This window comes from Lepisosteus platostomus, chromosome 14, assembly GCF_059453375.1.
Source record: "Lepisosteus platostomus isolate fLepPlt1 chromosome 14, fLepPlt1.hap1, whole genome shotgun sequence".
NCBI lineage: Eukaryota > Metazoa > Chordata > Actinopteri > Semionotiformes > Lepisosteidae > Lepisosteus > Lepisosteus platostomus.
The window spans coordinates 24,195,223-24,212,471 of NC_142624.1; the positions used below are offsets into that span (position 1 = coordinate 24,195,223).

Consider the following 17,249-nt stretch of genomic DNA (forward strand, 5'->3'; position numbering starts at 1 on the left):
CAAAAAAGCAACTACTTTAATTTTAGTTTTAACAGTAATAAAAGAATGTCATAATTTGAGGGTAATTATGATATGCCCCCAACATATTTGGGGATTCATTCAGATTTGTATAATTTTAGAAATGTTGGCTTTTTTAAATAAACCATACAGTAATTTCATTGAATGTTTTTGTGAGCATCTGATTTATAGGAAATAATTCAAATACAATGTATTATATATTAAATAGATAAGATATATTTTAAGTATCTGCAAAATTGCTAAAAGTACATGCCACTATGAGGAAAACAAATATTTCACTACATTAAAGTAAAATGAGTACAATAATGCTCCAACCAAGACAAATAATCCAAGTAGGTTTCTCACTGCAGTCAACCCCAGTAGTCATTACAAATTTTCCCTTTGCGAATTCTTAGAAAAGTATTATGAAATGCCAGATTGAGGTAAATTGCCTTTATTATTGTAGTTGGGTAAAAAATTACTTAAAAGGATCATTATTTTTTGTAGCCAAACTATTTAATTTTACCAAGTATCTAAGCCAATAACAAATTCAACAATGTAAATTGCATGGTAACACGTCAATATTATTATGAATATGAAATTGAAACATGAAATATGCTTCAGCCCAAGTGTAACAGCATGGAAATGCAACTAACTTTATTTTGCCTTATAGCTGAGAAATAGATGTGAAGTACACCCCCTAAAACTTTACTTCAGAAAATGAATCATCATCCACCCTATGCTATTGATCCATACTTATTAATTTAGATTTAGATTAATTTAAGTTTCAAAAGCTTTCAAAACATCAAGCACAGGACAAGGGAAATGTGTCACATCCAGGCCATCCTTTAGACTGTTAAAAAGGTCAAAGCCATCTCTGCATATATCCTGGCCCATGGGACCAATTACACTTGGCACTGGTTAGTCTGGGTCATGCTCCTCTCATCTGAAAAGCCCAGGTACAGTAAGATCTCAGACTCCTGGCACCTGTTCTTCAATCCTGTGCCAGTCAACATTTATCAGCAGCTCTAAACAGCTGTTTCTGTTTTTGTGTTGACTAATGGGATTACAGTTTGTCAACAGCAGGCACGACAAAACACAGGAACACAGTTAAAACAGCTCTGTCAACAAAACTATTTGAAATAAATTGCACTCGTGAAAGATGCATAAAACTGTCTTTTCACTTGCCGACAATCAAGTTAGTGTGTTTTTAAAAAAGTGGTCTGAAAATCACACACTAATTATAATAAACTAACTGATTATGGTAATCTCTGAGCAATCTTACCAATGTATGGGGAAAAAAACATTTGAAGATAATTTGCTTTTAATTTGCAAAATTATTGAAGCTGGCAATTAACTACTATCAGAACAAAGTTCTTTATGCAGGAGATAATAGTGTCCCACAGAATAACTGCAGGTAAACCTCAGACTTGAATGAACCTTCCAATCCCTAACACTGAAGTCTACATGTGAGTCAGCTTGTTATTTTAGATATTATTTCATTTTCATTAACCTATGGCAATTATTTTAAAAGCCAGAAGCCAGAATAATTGCTAAAAGAAACGCGATTTCGAATTCCCTTCCACAAAAGACCTTATCGCATCCAGTTGCCAGGAAACAGCACACAAAAGCAACACGTCTGCTTGTGATACAAGGGTCAGAGAAAGAAGCCAGTTCTTACAGACTGAAAGTGGACAAAATGTTGTAGGTTGAAGAGAAAAAATGCATGAAGGAGAAATCTGACTGTAAAAACATTAGACTTTACATCACTACTCTTCCCACACACTTCCTCTGTGGATATAAGGGATATACAGTAGCTTCCGATGAAAGTTCCTTTTTACTAATACACAGCCTTAAACAATTTCCTCATGATAAGTGGTAGAAAAAATAAGTATCTTTTAAATTTTTAGTATAGCCTCGATAATGTCTACTCTGGAACAAGTCTGGAACAAGCTATTCAGTCCTGTTGTTAAAGTCAACTTCTACCGTCACTTTTTTCAATAAATGGCTTGAAAGAGTCTTGGATTACTTGGCTACTAAAACCCAAATGAGCTAAAAGGGGCAAAATGGCCTCTCATTTGAAAACTTCCCTATGTTATTTGATGTGAATTATTAATTCTTCTTAAAAGGAATGGTTTTTTTTTACAAAGTACTTTATGTTAAATTACAATCTACAGTATACTATTTTTGCTAGTTAAATGGTTTTAAATTTCCCCAAGCCTGCTACAAATACTTTAATTACATGGGACACTGCAATTTTGTCAGTCTGACCTTCCCTAAACCATGTAATCATTACATATACTGTATACTGTATGCACCACTGGCTCTGTATACCAAGAATTATTTGTATTAACTCCTTTTGTTTTTAGATCTGTGACTGCCGTTATCTAGAGTCCACACAATATCTAAAATTACTCTAATCAGAACATGGTCTATTTCTGAGCTTCAGCCTCACATTCTGGCAGAGAAGGAGAAAACATTTAATGATTTTCCAAAATTCATACATTTTTGGCTTGTGTGTCATGATAGTTGTGAGACTAACAACGTAGATATCATCGTAGATAAATATATCCATGGTAATTCAAAATCTGACACCACAGATAAATGTATCCATGGTAATTCAAAAATAGGTAGTGTTTTTAATTTACCTCTGCTGCAAATACATATTCTTTATGGTAGAAATGGGGGAAAGTACTGTATGTAGAAGAATGTGCCAACGGTGTTTGCTCATTTCTTCTCTAGGAAACTTGTATCATGTGGAAAATGTCTGAGGAAAAAATACTGAATTCAGAACACATTGATACTTTGGAATTTTCAGTTCTGCTAGGTCTAATAGTAAATATCCCTGTACCACAAGGGGAGAATAAGGAACTCTCCTTCAACCTGCCCACCCATCAAGTCATTCATCTTTACACAAGCTTTGCAGTGACCTACAGGAGGATTAGTGCTGTAAGAAGCAGAATCTGCAGGATCCTAGGAAGCCATGGGACTGGATGTTTCGCCAGGAAATGAGAGAGTCATTGGCAATTAATCTCAGTATGCCACCGCAAGGGGAATCATGAGCACAGTCAGATAGTGACATGACCCATCCTTGAAAGAAAATCAATATTTTACTGAATCTCTTCACCACCAGGACCATTAATATAAACAAAAGATCACTGATGAATGCATTATTTAGGGAAGGACTGCACATCAATCTACAACATCAATTTGCTTAACTTACAAAACACTACCACATAGACCATGATTAAATCCATTCAGATCATACAGTACAGTACATGTCATGTATAGAAGTGGGTTAATTCTGCTAACATTGGTTCTAACAGAAATGTGACTTTGAGTGTGGCAGATTCCAGCTCTGTAAAACAAATAAATAAAAACATTCTGGCTCAATGGTATGGAAAAATCACTACACTCCAGGCTTCAAAATTATTCACGTCTGCTCTTTTTAAATGATTTGTAATATAGTAAATTAACATGTGCAGATCCAGACCAATGTGCTAGGTTTGTATTTCAAGCAACAAACCATGATTTGTAATTTATACAAAAAAGCATAATTTATTAAAATACGGTATTTTAATGCTTAATAAAAAAAAACATTTTTGTTTATTTTGCCATGTTCCTGACCAGATTAACAGCAGGACAAGTTCATTTAATTAGCCGTTTGTGACTGTGATTCCCCAGCTGATGATAAGCACTGCCCGAGCTGGTGTGGGATTGAATCGGTCAGGCTGTCCTTGACCCATACCAACAGTTACTGGAGATGACAAGATGACTATGAACTTCTGTCAGAGAGAGACATCATTCATCCAGTCAGTGTTAATTCTCCTGTAAGGCACTGTGGAGCTGTGTGTCAAATGACTAACAGCTATGATACTGTAGGTGGGTGTAGTTCAAGTTGTAGCAGGTCATCATTTTCTCTGTGTGTGACAAGTTGTAGCAGTAAGCTGGGTAAATTGAAAATGGTGATCAAACACAAACTTCATATTTTCTAGTATTTTTTATAATATATCATAAAAAGGACAAGAATGCTGATAAGCAATAACACTCTGAGAGGTTAATTGAATTATTATAGCACACTCAGTACTGGGCCAGAAGGAAAAGGGGGTTTTATTTCCAATCGTCCAGGAAATTCAGTTCTTCTAAAGATCTGTTTTCAATTAAGTGGAATCAGGGTGCCACAATCCATTTCTGTTTTGTGGCAAAGCAGACACTGTTTATTTATCATTTTACCTACCTGTATATTTCTAAAGATTTGATTATGTGCAGCAATTTAATTCACTAAAGCAGTGAATTTCTTTCAAATTTCTAGATTTATTTTCATCCCATACACCACCTGTGCGTTTTCTTCATTTCTAGTTGATGCTTCAGAATCTTAACTGGACTGCTTGAGCATCACATTAAAAACTAAAGAGGCAAATAAGAATCTACTCACTAGGTACAGTACCTCATATATTTCACAGCAGCCAGCAAGTGACTGTCGAAATGTCAGCAGAGCAAAGGAAGGGAAAGGGGGTTGTGTTACTTTTGCACTGTACAAGCACTTATATACTGTATGATTATATAAAGCTTTTCTAAAATGAAGTTTGAAATTCTTAAAAAAACCTCTTTATGCATACACATAAAAATCATATGGCATTATTTATTTGAAAACCAAAAGTTTGGAAAGCTCTAATGTAAAAATAAATTAATATGCACTTCTATTTCAGAGTCTCTACAGTATTTAAGCTTACAAAAATTCAATTTCAAAGTGGGAACCACTTCAGTATTGTGAAGTTGTATATACTGTAAGTGCTGTAATGTCTGGAACAACATTCCTAAGTTCCTACATTAAATATTTCTTTACTAAAAGTAAATATTAATCTTAAGAATGTGGAATATTTAGTTAATGACATATTTATTTTATCTTTTAATATTTTAACTAGATCTCTTTTTGATGTAAACTATTTTTTCCAAATAGGTGAAAAATGAAATAAAATGTACTGTAGGCTAGGTTTAACTTAATGTTTGAGAAACTATAGTAACCACAAAAAACATAATACTCAAAATATAGGAGCTGTAAAACTCAAAAATCACTTGTTCTATTGGAAAAAGACAAAGTGCATTAGATAGGATTTGGCAGAGTTTTAAGAAATAATCTGAGAATTTGGTTTCTGAAATAACTTCAAAGACGATGCATAGTATTGTATATTAAAATGTCACATCAATGTAGTTTACAGCACTTGATCCTTTTACCCTCAACTTTTCTATTTTAAAAGCAAATATCCAACAATTTATTTAATATACTTTCTTGTCATTCTACTAAATCTCACTTTATGAAAGCAATCATTCTTTTATCTCCTGGGACAAATGCACCCAACTGAAGGATTTATGGACTCTAGCAATCTTGAGAACATTTTACTTACACTTTTATGAAGTTCAAAGTGGGATATGTTTAGAACTTTGATCTACGTTTTGTATAAATAATAGCCTCACATATGTTATTTACTAGTTAATTTTTTTTCTGTTTATAATTCATGGTATTACCTTTTTAATGAAGAACTAATAATTATATTTATGGAAACCGTGACCTCTTAGAAATGTAGAAAAAGCAATCTCCTACTGTATAAAATCAACAAAATTTGAATGAATGAAGTACAGTATAAAGCCCATTTGACAAGTACTTTAGAATTGGATGCTACTGTAGCTTAAGTTTGCAAAAAGCATGTATAAAAATACAAATAGTCTAAACAAACTGATAAAGTAACTGCTAACTTTTTTAAAGTGGCATACAGCTGATACAACTTGAGCCAGTAATATTTATTAGTAACACGAGCACAGCTTGTCAAATGCTGAACAAGAAATGAACGACAGTGAAACATCCTGGAAATAACTGTAAACTTACTATGATATTCATTAAAAAGGGAAAGGCTACATTATTTTGTTTTCTAGAAAAGAGATCTTAATTTTCATCTATAAAAATATACAGTATGAAAATGTTCAAGCAGTCCTACTGTTTCACAAACCACCTCAACAAACATGTTGTACTGCAGTGGGACAGATACATGGGGGCCTCTAGTGGAAAAACTAATAACCTTCTTTTCACGGAACTGAAGCATTTCAAGATGGCTTTAGGAATTTGTAGATTTGACCTGAAATCACAAAAGATCATATACAAAGTTCAATTTAGCACATAACTACAGGACTCATAAAATAGCTGAGTAATACAGTAAAATCCTAAACATACTGTATGTACAGTAGCATCAGTATGCACCATGCTGAAATGCATTTTAGGGAATAAAAGTGATTGGAACACTGCATGCTGTGGCTGCCCTGCTTAACCACATTAAATCACTTGTTCAAGCACACACTCTGTTCAATACTCAACCTTTGTTTCCCATAGCCTCCAAATCTCCAAAATTTATTTTTCATCCTCATAGCTGCCTACTACAACGAAGAGAGGTTCACTCAGATTTTCTAAAAAAAGTTCAATAATTACGTCATTTGGAAGCCACTGAAAAGGCAAGCAAATAAGAGAATACAGCATCGGATCCACTAGTCCGTATAACTTTGAGAGTGTTCCTTCGTGGAAACTATTCTCTTTATTTAATCTGATTCCTTTTTAGTTTTGTGTATGGGCCTGAACTGAGAAATTTTTTGTTGAGGTTTCACCGTTCTCCGATTCTCCAACCTAATGTTATTATATTGATAATTGTGATTATGCAATCATATACAGTAATACATACGCCAAAGTTATTTTCTAGTATAAGTATCCTTTTTTCTGTAAAATCTAAATTTAATCCAGATCCTGACGTAACGTAATATCTATCACAAAAACTATCTGAAGTCAACAAAAGAAACAAATTCAACCCATATATTTTAACTAGTCAAACCTACCTTAAAGTAAAGATTTTTCCAACTGTATTGTCAAACACTATTTTCAAAATGTTCACTCTTTCATATGAAACAGAAGTAAGCTTAAGATCTCCTTATCTCTAAACCATTAAACCATTACCCTAAAAAACCCTAAACCTAACGGTAGTTCCATATTTAATTAAGAATCTAACACAAGATAAAAACATAGGCCATACTCTACCTTAACAGCAGCCACATCCAAAATGTATAATATCAAAAACACTGTATACTGTAGAATGAACTAACAGGTTTAAAATCCTGACTCTTTACTCTTGCTATTGAAAAATCAAACAATCATTTTTATATCTACTTTTAATTCAGGTTTGAAGGAACGCACACTCATTTTTACCTTTAAAAATAAAATAGGTCATTTGAGCAAAATATGATTAAAAAAGACATTGTTAGCAGCCAATACCTTAGCAACATACTTCAAAATGTAGAGTCTCTCCAACACTTAATTCCAACTGATAGGATACAATGAACTGTAGGGTGGCATGGCGGTGTAGTGGTTGGCATTGATGCCTTGTACAGCTGGGCCCCTGGTTTCAATTCTGGACCTGGGTGCTATACTGTATGTGCTGGGTTTGGAAAGTAATATACATTTTTAGAATAATGTTAAAATGACAGACCCCACTGAAAAAATATGCCAAATTATAAGGTCCTTTATTAAAAAATGAAGATATTAAGAAGGGGTATATGAAAGGTGAAAGTGTTTAAATGCAAGTGGATCACCGTACATGCCTTGTACAGCTGGGCCCCTGGTTTCAATTCTGGACCTGGGTGCTATACTGTATGTGCTGGGTTTGGATGCTGTGCCTGTGTTTGTGTTGGATTTTTCAAGGTGTTCAGGTTCCCTCACACTCCCTCCCTCCCTTTAATAGAAAATGTTCACTTTTAACTGACTGATTAATCCACCAGACTGTGGTGAATCTCGATTTTGAATTAGTAGGTCACTCAATCAATTGGCATTTATCAAAACATCAGATATTAAATCAATCAGCAATCAAAATACAAAACAAAACATTAGCTATTAAAGGGTTTGGGGATTTGTTTTTGCTTCGTATCTGTAGTTAGTGTTTTTGGTTCTCTACATTTTATAGTGTCACAAAAAAAAATACTTATCCCTCCTACCTGGCTGTTGTAATGCTGGTGATTCATTTTTTGAGCTATGACTTTCTATGTTCAATGATGAAATGTGAAAACTGTCTTTATCTATTGAGAAAAAAAGATGTTAATGTTTAACTGCAATGTTACATAAAGAAATGGTAAATGACTCATTGTTTTAATCCAGATTTTAATTGGTACTCGTTAATTTAAAAGTTTTAAGGATACTTCATTAAACTGAGAACAGGCTGTTTGACCGTTCTATATCAGAAATACTCTTATTACTTTTTGTCCTGGAATACAACACGCATTTCACTCCACCAATGAATCACACTCCTTCATGATTCAAGAACCTCTTGGCAAACTGTATGTAATGTCATAATACTTTACATTATTAATCAAAATCACCTATGATAACCTACATAATACTAACAAAGTGCTTTTGCCCATATGGCCCCTATAGATTTGCTTAAATTTGAACTGTGTTACTACAGTACAGCAAGCTGTAGTTTTTATCATAATAACTCCACTGAGATAATAATAACTCCACAATTACTCAGCTAGATGTCTGAAGAAGGCCAGGTCCATTCTCAAGGACCCCAGTCATCCCAGTCACAAACTGTTTTCCCTCCTACCGTCTGGTAGACGGTACCGAAGCATTCGGTCCAGGTCCAACAGACTACAGAACAGCTTCTACCTCCAGGCAATAAGACTGCTAAATAGCCAACCTGTAGCTCCTTAGCAAATCACCTGTAATGGCTACATGGACACACAATTCTCACTATATTCAGCATAACTGCACTACATGTATATATTGCATACACCATGGACATATAGCAGCTCTACTCACATAGAGTTTTATTCAATTTAAAAAATGTAACCTCAGTTTTGTGATTTTTGTGTTTTTGTGAATTTTTGTGATTTATGTGATTCTTGTAATTTTTGTGAGCTCGCAGAAAAAGACATTTCATTGCCAGCAACTACTGCTGCATGCCGTACTGTTGTGCATTTGATTAAATAAACTTTGATTATTTATAAGATTTGATTGATTGTGTCATATGGTTGCTGTATTGCACACAAGGTCTTATTTCTGCATTACCGTGAGAGTGGGATAACAAGCAAATTAAGAGCCATTGTTAAAAGGGTGATTTTAACAATTGTTGAATGTATGTAGGCCTCATAATTAACAGAATGTTTTAGACCAAAAGCTGGAGTGTGGGTGGCAAGAAAGGGGGCTACTTAACCATTTGCAAGCAGTGTCAATCGTGTGAAATTTAAAAAGTCAAAAATAATGAAAGAGAAGACAAATTATAGTATGTACTACAGATTAATCAAAATCACTACTACAGCTAAAATCTCAAAAGCGTGAATGCTACAGGCTGAAGACATAGTAAAGCAAAGTTACTTTTGATGTGATGTGTTACTTTTGATGTGTTAACTAATTTAATTCCGGATTTTCTTCAATTCTTATAACCCCTCTTGATGTGTAACCTCCCATGGGTCCATGGGGCAGCAGATGAAATGTAATTATAAATCATATATTGTCCTTGTCAAATAAGACACACCTTTACAAGAAAGAAGTAATACTATTTTTTACAGTAGGCTTATGCATTAAAAAGCTAATAAAATTAGAAGAATGGGATTTTAAAATATTTACAAAGAACTTGGAATCAGCTTTTAAATATTCTGTTTTTTTTTTCCCTATACAATATTTGTTTTGGGGATGCAATGCATAACGTACTTGAAGGGATATTGTAAAAGCCCATTTTACATATAAAACGGGGGCAGTGATAAGGTTGACAGGCTCATTAATACCCTCAGTTCTGAAACTACAGAACAGTAAACTGTTGTCACATCCCTGTCTGAATACCTAAGTGTGCGTGACAGAGTCTAATGTACTGTATTTGGTTGGGCTTTATTCATCACTGACTGTAATTGTGTTATTTGACTATGAATGCACAAACAGAATTGCAAGGCCAAAGCTGAATACAGATCAAGGACATGGTAAGGACAGACTTCACAAAAAAGGTGACTTTTGAATGAAAAGCATTCATTTTGAAACAACTGGAATTATTTAATTTTATACTTATGTTCATGTTAATAATAATTTTAACTGTTCTGCCATGCAGTAACAGCACAAAGCTATTTTATGTCCAGTACTATATCTCATATGCCAAGAATTTAGTTTCAATATTTGTAGGAAAATTCTACTTAATAATTTTCACTACATACTGCAGTTTATATAAATCATACAACCCCTACTAGTGCATATTTGTAGATATGTAGATAATATTTGATTTGAGTATGAGCTGATGAATAAATATGAAAAGATCTCTTTAAGAAGAAGAATCTTAACCACACCATGAAGAAAAAAAATTCTACATGTTAAAGTTTCAACTCTCCCACAAAAATGCCAAAAAATACCAGTATTCAGTCAATACTGAATTGACATTCAGCGGTGTCTGATCTCTACAATTTCTCTTGTTCTTTCTCTGATAAATGAAAGAGTGATTATTTTGAACGATAAAGGCAACTCAAAAGAAAATACTCACACATTGACTTCTTAAAATGAATTGTACACGGAAAATGTTACTGCCTTTATTTATGTGTCTTTCAGCATACAAAAGAAGTAATTTTAAAATGCAACTGCAATCTAGTGCAATTGTTTTCAATACTGCAAAGATGGCAAAGATTAATAAGCAGTTGCAAAGCTATCTGTAAGCTATGCCTTACCTTTGGGAGGTGTTTTTGTATTTCTGCCTGTAAGAGAAAAAGATAAAGCTGAATTAAATTAACATTATAAATAAATAATATGTTAAAATGCCATAATAATAGGTGAAAAAGTAATAATCATTATTGTGCTACTCGAAAGAAAATAATGGAAAGACTCTTCTTGTTATAAAACACTGGCATTTCATACTATACTATAAGAACAAAACCTATACTTGAAAATGATCTGGGGATCAGGTTAAAATAGGACAATAGTTGCATTGAAGCATTACTGAAGGGAAAAAGAAAGTAAAACAATTTTATTAAAAGCAAAAAGTGAACCATGAAGTGAAGACAAATTGCTGCAGTCTTGTAAAGTGACCAGGACATTTTATGTGGTGTGAAGTGGCAGAACTGAAAGTCCATTGCCTAACATTCAAGAGGAATTGTGAGTCTACTGTGAGGGAGCAGGCTGCAAACGAAACACTTGACAATAAATAGAGTAATTGTTATCCTGTCAATTAACATCCTAAATCAACTGAACCAGAAAAGAACTAGTTGATACACTGGTGGTTTGTAAAACTTCAATTCTATTTTTTGTGTTCTTGGACCTTAAATGGTGGTTGATGTGTTTCTGAAACAAAACAGAAAAAAATCCATCCTTGATTATTCAATATTAGTTTCATTGAGATGTCTCAGTAGTTTTGGGTGAGCATCAAACATTTAAAGCCATACTGTAGGTTTCTTTAAAACCGCTTGGTACCAGCTGCAAAAATGTTTATTGTTTTAATGATAAGATAAGTGCGAGTTTATCTAAATTATTTTTTGGGACCTACCGCACAAAACTGATATCACTGGAAAACTGGCCAAATGGGAAAAAGATGTATACAATAACGGCATCAAGGATTACTTTAGAGGATCGAGACTTACTTTATGAATTGATAGGCATGAGATTACTGCCAGTTTGCATCAAAATAGTAATGTTGCTCACTGATGTCAGAATAGTTCTTACAGAGCTCAGGTTTTGGAATCCTTGAATCAGTACCAGACAGTGAGTGACCCCTGCAGATCTGCTCATTCATGGTTACAGGCTAGGCTGGTTTCTCAGCAGCTTCACTTCTTAGTTACACTCAATGACTGCTTGCTAAGGGAAATTGAAGGGGATTATAATGAATTGAAACTTTCAGTTGAACTATGAGCTGTAAAAACAATATTAAATAGCTCCCCCACCCCACCACCACAGATGTTCTTTTGCTCTATCTTTTTGCCAAGTAAAAAAAAAATGGGAAACATTTTTAAAAGGTTGCATATGCCAGAAGAAAAGTATTCATTAAAACTGATTCTTGCAAAACACTTCAAACCCTTGGTTTCCACTTTTGTTTCACAAAAGTAACAAAAAATGTATGTGTTAAAAGTAACATAAACTGTATGTGTGTGGGCTCAGAAAAACAGAAAGTGTCTGAAATATGTTTCAGGCTAGAGTAACTGTTTTATATATGCAGTACATTTGTGTAAAAATAATTAAAATTCATTTTCAATTTGTTTTAGAAGTACTTTTATTATTCATCACGTCTTCATTGATTTATTCATTAATACATAACTATATGTAAATTAAAACTAAAAAATCTTAAACAAGTTTTGTAACCTTACATACTTAAGCTTAAGCAATACACTGCAAATATTTTGAAATGAGTGATGTAATGTTTGATTCTATTAAAGTGCCTGTTATGAACTGAGGCATTTAATGGAATAATGTATTTGGAAGTAATAACATCCATTGCCATACAAAATATCCACCTTGTTTTCTGTATTAATAACACATATGCATAATACTATAATCAGAGTGTATTACAACTAGTTAAGATTTACAATTCATTAATGTAAAAAGGATATAACTGACCAAAGTGTATAACTGAGTCAGCTCTTGTGTATGTCATTCATATCCCTAAATTTTATTGAGAAGTATAAGATAAGATTTAGTATAAAATAACATTTAATGCCTATTTTCAATTATTATTGGATGTTGAATTGCATTTTATTATCAAATTGACCATGATCTTCATTAGTATATTTTTGAGGAACTTCTGATCAGAATTAAAATGTAGTACTGTAAATCATTTTTGTTTGCAGAATAGATTTTCAACACCACAGTTTTAAGCTTTTTTTTGTTTTGTTTTGGCTTCTGGATCTACTTGTATCTTCTCTTGGATTTTACTATGACAGTGTTTATATTTAATGTGAAACTGTAGGTAAGGCTTTCTTTGGAGATGGATATGGTGCCTGGATGTTACTCTAACTTAAAAAATCAGGATTGTGAGACTTAATCCACAACATTTTAACCAATGAAGGGAAAACCCCAGAATGCTACGCATTTGCAGAGAAATGTTTGTAGAAAAGAAGCACCTACTGTACAGCATGACACAATATCATCTCCTTCATATTCATTTACCATTGCTAGAACTGAGATTTCAATGATGCAAGAAGGAAGATAATTGGTTTTGGATTGAGGTCATGCTTCTAGTCCAAGGCCTATTTGAAAAGCTAAATATGCTATATGCACTGCTTAAAAACATCATGTAATAATAGTGCACAGATGGTGAAGGCATTCTCTTTCAGGTGAAAACTGCTCAGTGTTGACAAAAGATGCATGAATAACAATGGAAGCTAAGTCAAATGTAGTTTCAATGTCTGTCTAAATTCCACCAAAACTAAAAAAGGTATTTTAATTAATAATATAAACTGTGCATTATAAAATATTCATAAAAAATTGAATAAAGGCTTCTGCTTTCTGATAACGCTCTTTCAAACCCACACCTACATCTTTTAGGGGTTAAATATTTTTGCAGCCTTAAAACAGTTGACTGTAATATGTAAACATTCAGAAAAGATATATTAAACAGTGTTTCTGTACCATGCACAAATAGTGTAAAATAAATGCCATCCAAATCCTGTTGCATTTTCTCTACTTCTTTGTCAAACTTAAAACATTCATTAAAAATACTAAACTCTGTAGCAAGAGTTAGGCATTATTACATACTGTACATTTCATTTATAAAACTTACATTCCTCTGAGTCGCATCCACATTTTCTCTGTTTGTTCAGATTTCACGTACTTTAAGGAGTTGTTTTCCAAATCATCTGTGTCGCTGACAGGAGAATCCATGGTAAATGTCCTAAGGTAAAACAGCAGCAGTCAGGCAATGCATCAGTAGTTTCAAACCTTCTTCTTCAGTGCAACATGAATCTGGTGAGATATATGCATTTCACAGCTCTGACTACCAAACCACATCTGCTTCTTAAAGCAACAAAACCCTTTCAAGCTGCACTGCTGCTCTGCCTGCAAGGTACTGTCCCTCCGCTGTCAAATGGTCAAATCAATCTCTTTCTGGTAATAGCTGCTGCTCAGCTCATAAGTACATTCACCACACAAGAAAACCTTAAGCACTACAGGCAGTGCCTGTCTACTCCAGCACTCCAGCTCTAACCACACTCAGGTGGCTTTTATAGTGATGTACACGGTGACACACACACACACACACACACACACGTGCGCGCGCGTTCTTCCACACATTCCGTGTTCATGGGCGCCCATTACAAAAGTGAAGGGCTCCGGCATTCATTGCAAGTCTGCTTTCAAATTAATCTGTTGAAGGCTGAGATCTCAGCGGGATAGCAGATGGCATCAGCCAGAACAGCACCTCCCACTATCAGAGCACATATTGATACTCAAATCCGTGTGCCAAAGGTAATGTTTTAAGGGAAAGAGGAAAATTTCTTCACATCTAATCCAGCCATTGACAGGGAAATGAAAAGAGAAGACTAACAGTTCTTTCAGAGCGGCATATCCAGTGTAATTTGTAGAGCTCCAGAGGCAGACATTTCTGAACATATAGATGCGACTGCAAATGTTGCTATCTTTCTTGAAAATTCAAATATGAAGCAATTGTTTAAGCAGTGAATACGTAGCTGTTGTAAAACCCTCAGCAAGTCCTCATCCCCTGGTGAGGAGTAAATCTGATAGGCATCTTTTAGCAAATGTGCTGTATCCTGCAAATCCCAGTCCTCAGATACAGCTTCCTGGCATATGCTGCTTCCAGAAGAAGACTGATGAAAATTTCATGATTATTTGCAAAGCAAATAAGTATACAGAATGATTAAAAGAACTCATTTTTCTTTAGCCCAACTTGGAAAAATCATATGAGTAGCTAGTACTGCAAGTAATGCCTGATGTTTGAATACAGCATGGGCTACTAGCATTCTAACACCCAATTAGTACATACAGTAAACGTTTTTGATCTTTCGAAAAATCATTCAAAAACTTTTCCAGGGTTTATAGCTATTTTAAAAGCAGCGTCAATAGTGTTCTCTTTATAAAAGCAGGGGATTAATGGGAATGTGTGATGATTCAGCAATGAATATTGTATGTCTAGAAATATTTTTTAAAAAATTAAGACAGTATCAAAATGTACAAACTCTTAACTATCAAAAACATGCTGAATTATAGAAAAGTACTTTAGATTTGCAACTTATAATGATAATAATCAAGCTGTTTAATATTTTTAGCTGCACTGAAATATACGAAGTGACAGAAAACAGGAGAAATAAGCACTATATCAAGAAATAAGGAGTTGTTGATGGATTTCCTTAAAGACAGGCATTTGGCATTATGCTTCCATGCCCTGATATTACTCTAAACAATTCTTCCATGGAGTTAATTCTAATTCTTTCCTAAAGGTCTGTTTTCTATTGAATTACACTGCATTACAGAAAGCAACTTAATCATTTTCAAATTAGTATAGAGCAACAAGGGAAGAGATTTCCTCTATCAAATTACTTTGGTAAATTGTTCAGCTTCATTAAAAAGAGAAAATAATTTATCTGTTTGGTTTCTGTCTTTTAGATTTTCTTTGAATTGCTTTGTTTTGCCATTCAAACAATACAACATTTTTGTCTAATGGCCTAAGACTGCATAAGATCATCCAACTGATCACACTAGATTTTAATTTTAACAAAACATTTGACTAACAATCAGAAAAGCATAAAAGCAAGACTGTTCCTCCGACAGCATATGATAATTTCTGTTAAATAATTAAACTTATACCTAATAAAATTAGTAAAATACTAACAGGTGCAAAAAATCCAAAGACAATTCACACTAAAATAATTTGTGTTCATGGTTGACATATATAACTGTATTATACAAATGTCCAATTGCAGCAGAAAAACAGTTCATTTCTGCCATTTGTTTTGTATAAAAAGTGATTTGAATAAACTATAAAACACACATCAATTAAGGCGCGTTAACAGTGAAATTTTAAATAAAACATCCATCTTTGCTTTCCCTTTTAAAATGGTTATTGATGAGAAGTGTTGCCATAGCAACACACATTTCCCTGTAACAAAAATGGCAGTACTTAGGAGCTATGATGCCCGTGTAGCTGCAAGAATGGAGATCTATTCTTTCTAGAAACACAATTTCAAAAATGAAATTGCAACTAAATTAAGCTCTTGTTAGCTCCACTACTCTAAACTCACTTCTGCCAATGCAATAATTGTTTTAATTGTTTGTATCTAAATAAAATTCCTTAAAACACAGCTATGGGGTGCAATTTCATATACAGCATCTGTCTGTCACTTTGCAGCAAGTATTGTTCGATGTGCTCATTAGATCCACCTGTTGCCGAGCAGAACTTCACAGAAATTCTGCTCTTTTTTGTCATCCTCGTCTTATCTGGTGCAACTATGAGCTCATCCAATTTGAATGGCACTTACACCTAGTTACGATATCTACAATCTATTAATGTTAGAACCTTTTCATGATTTACAGTACAAGAGAGTAGTGTGAAAAGCTTTTTCTTTTAATTTAATTGTTTTAGCATAATTTTCTCCTTCCAAGCAAGAAAATTAAGGTTAAACCTTGTAACATTGTGTTAACAAAAAGCCAAGATGCCCAGACACTTGAGGATATGTTCTCAGTTAGTGGGGGAGCCACTTGAGCAGTGCTTTCAAACTGCTTACATTAAGAGTACTGTATACTTAGACTAGCTCTTAGTATCTCCAATGATCCCATGCATATTCTGCATGAAGAATACCAATTGATGCCTCCAAACAGATGTTTTAGAGTCCCTCAATGCCAATAAGAAAATGAGGAATTCCTTCGTCAAACACTCAATGAAACTATTCAATCAATACACACGTTTACAATAAAGGAGTACTGTTTTATGTGCAAGTGCAATCAGCTTTTAATTGCAAAAAAGTGTTAAAGTGCAATTATAGAGGCTTACAGTAACTTGTGGAGGGAGTAAACCTAGAGGTTTTGGTGTAGTTGTGTAGTTTCCTGTAAGGAATGGTGTGTAATGACTATGTCTTTTATGTAATTTTAAATTTATTTATTTAGTTAATGTTTATATGTGTTTTGTCACTTTCACTGTTTGTGTAAAACATTCTGCTTGGGTGCAAAATAATTCTGAGAAATCAGACAATAAAATATTATTGTATTGTATCATATCATAAAATATAATATCATATGGTATTGTAACAGACAC

The 17,249-nt window shown here is 33.7% G+C and overlaps 1 protein-coding gene across 1 annotated transcript in view; it reads right to left on the bottom strand.

Moving 5' to 3' along the window:
- The window catches only part of pde1a (phosphodiesterase 1A, calmodulin-dependent), a 114,402-nt gene that overhangs the window by 55,551 nt on the left and 41,602 nt on the right, over positions 1-17,249 (bottom strand). Inside the window, exons 3-4 of the mRNA XM_088605170.1 lie at positions 13,767-13,877; positions 10,729-10,755 (exon numbers count right to left, since the gene is read on the bottom strand). Of these exons, the coding sequence (XP_088461296.1) occupies positions 10,729-10,755; positions 13,767-13,877 (138 nt within the window). The remainder of the gene's footprint in view (positions 1-10,728; positions 10,756-13,766; positions 13,878-17,249) is intronic.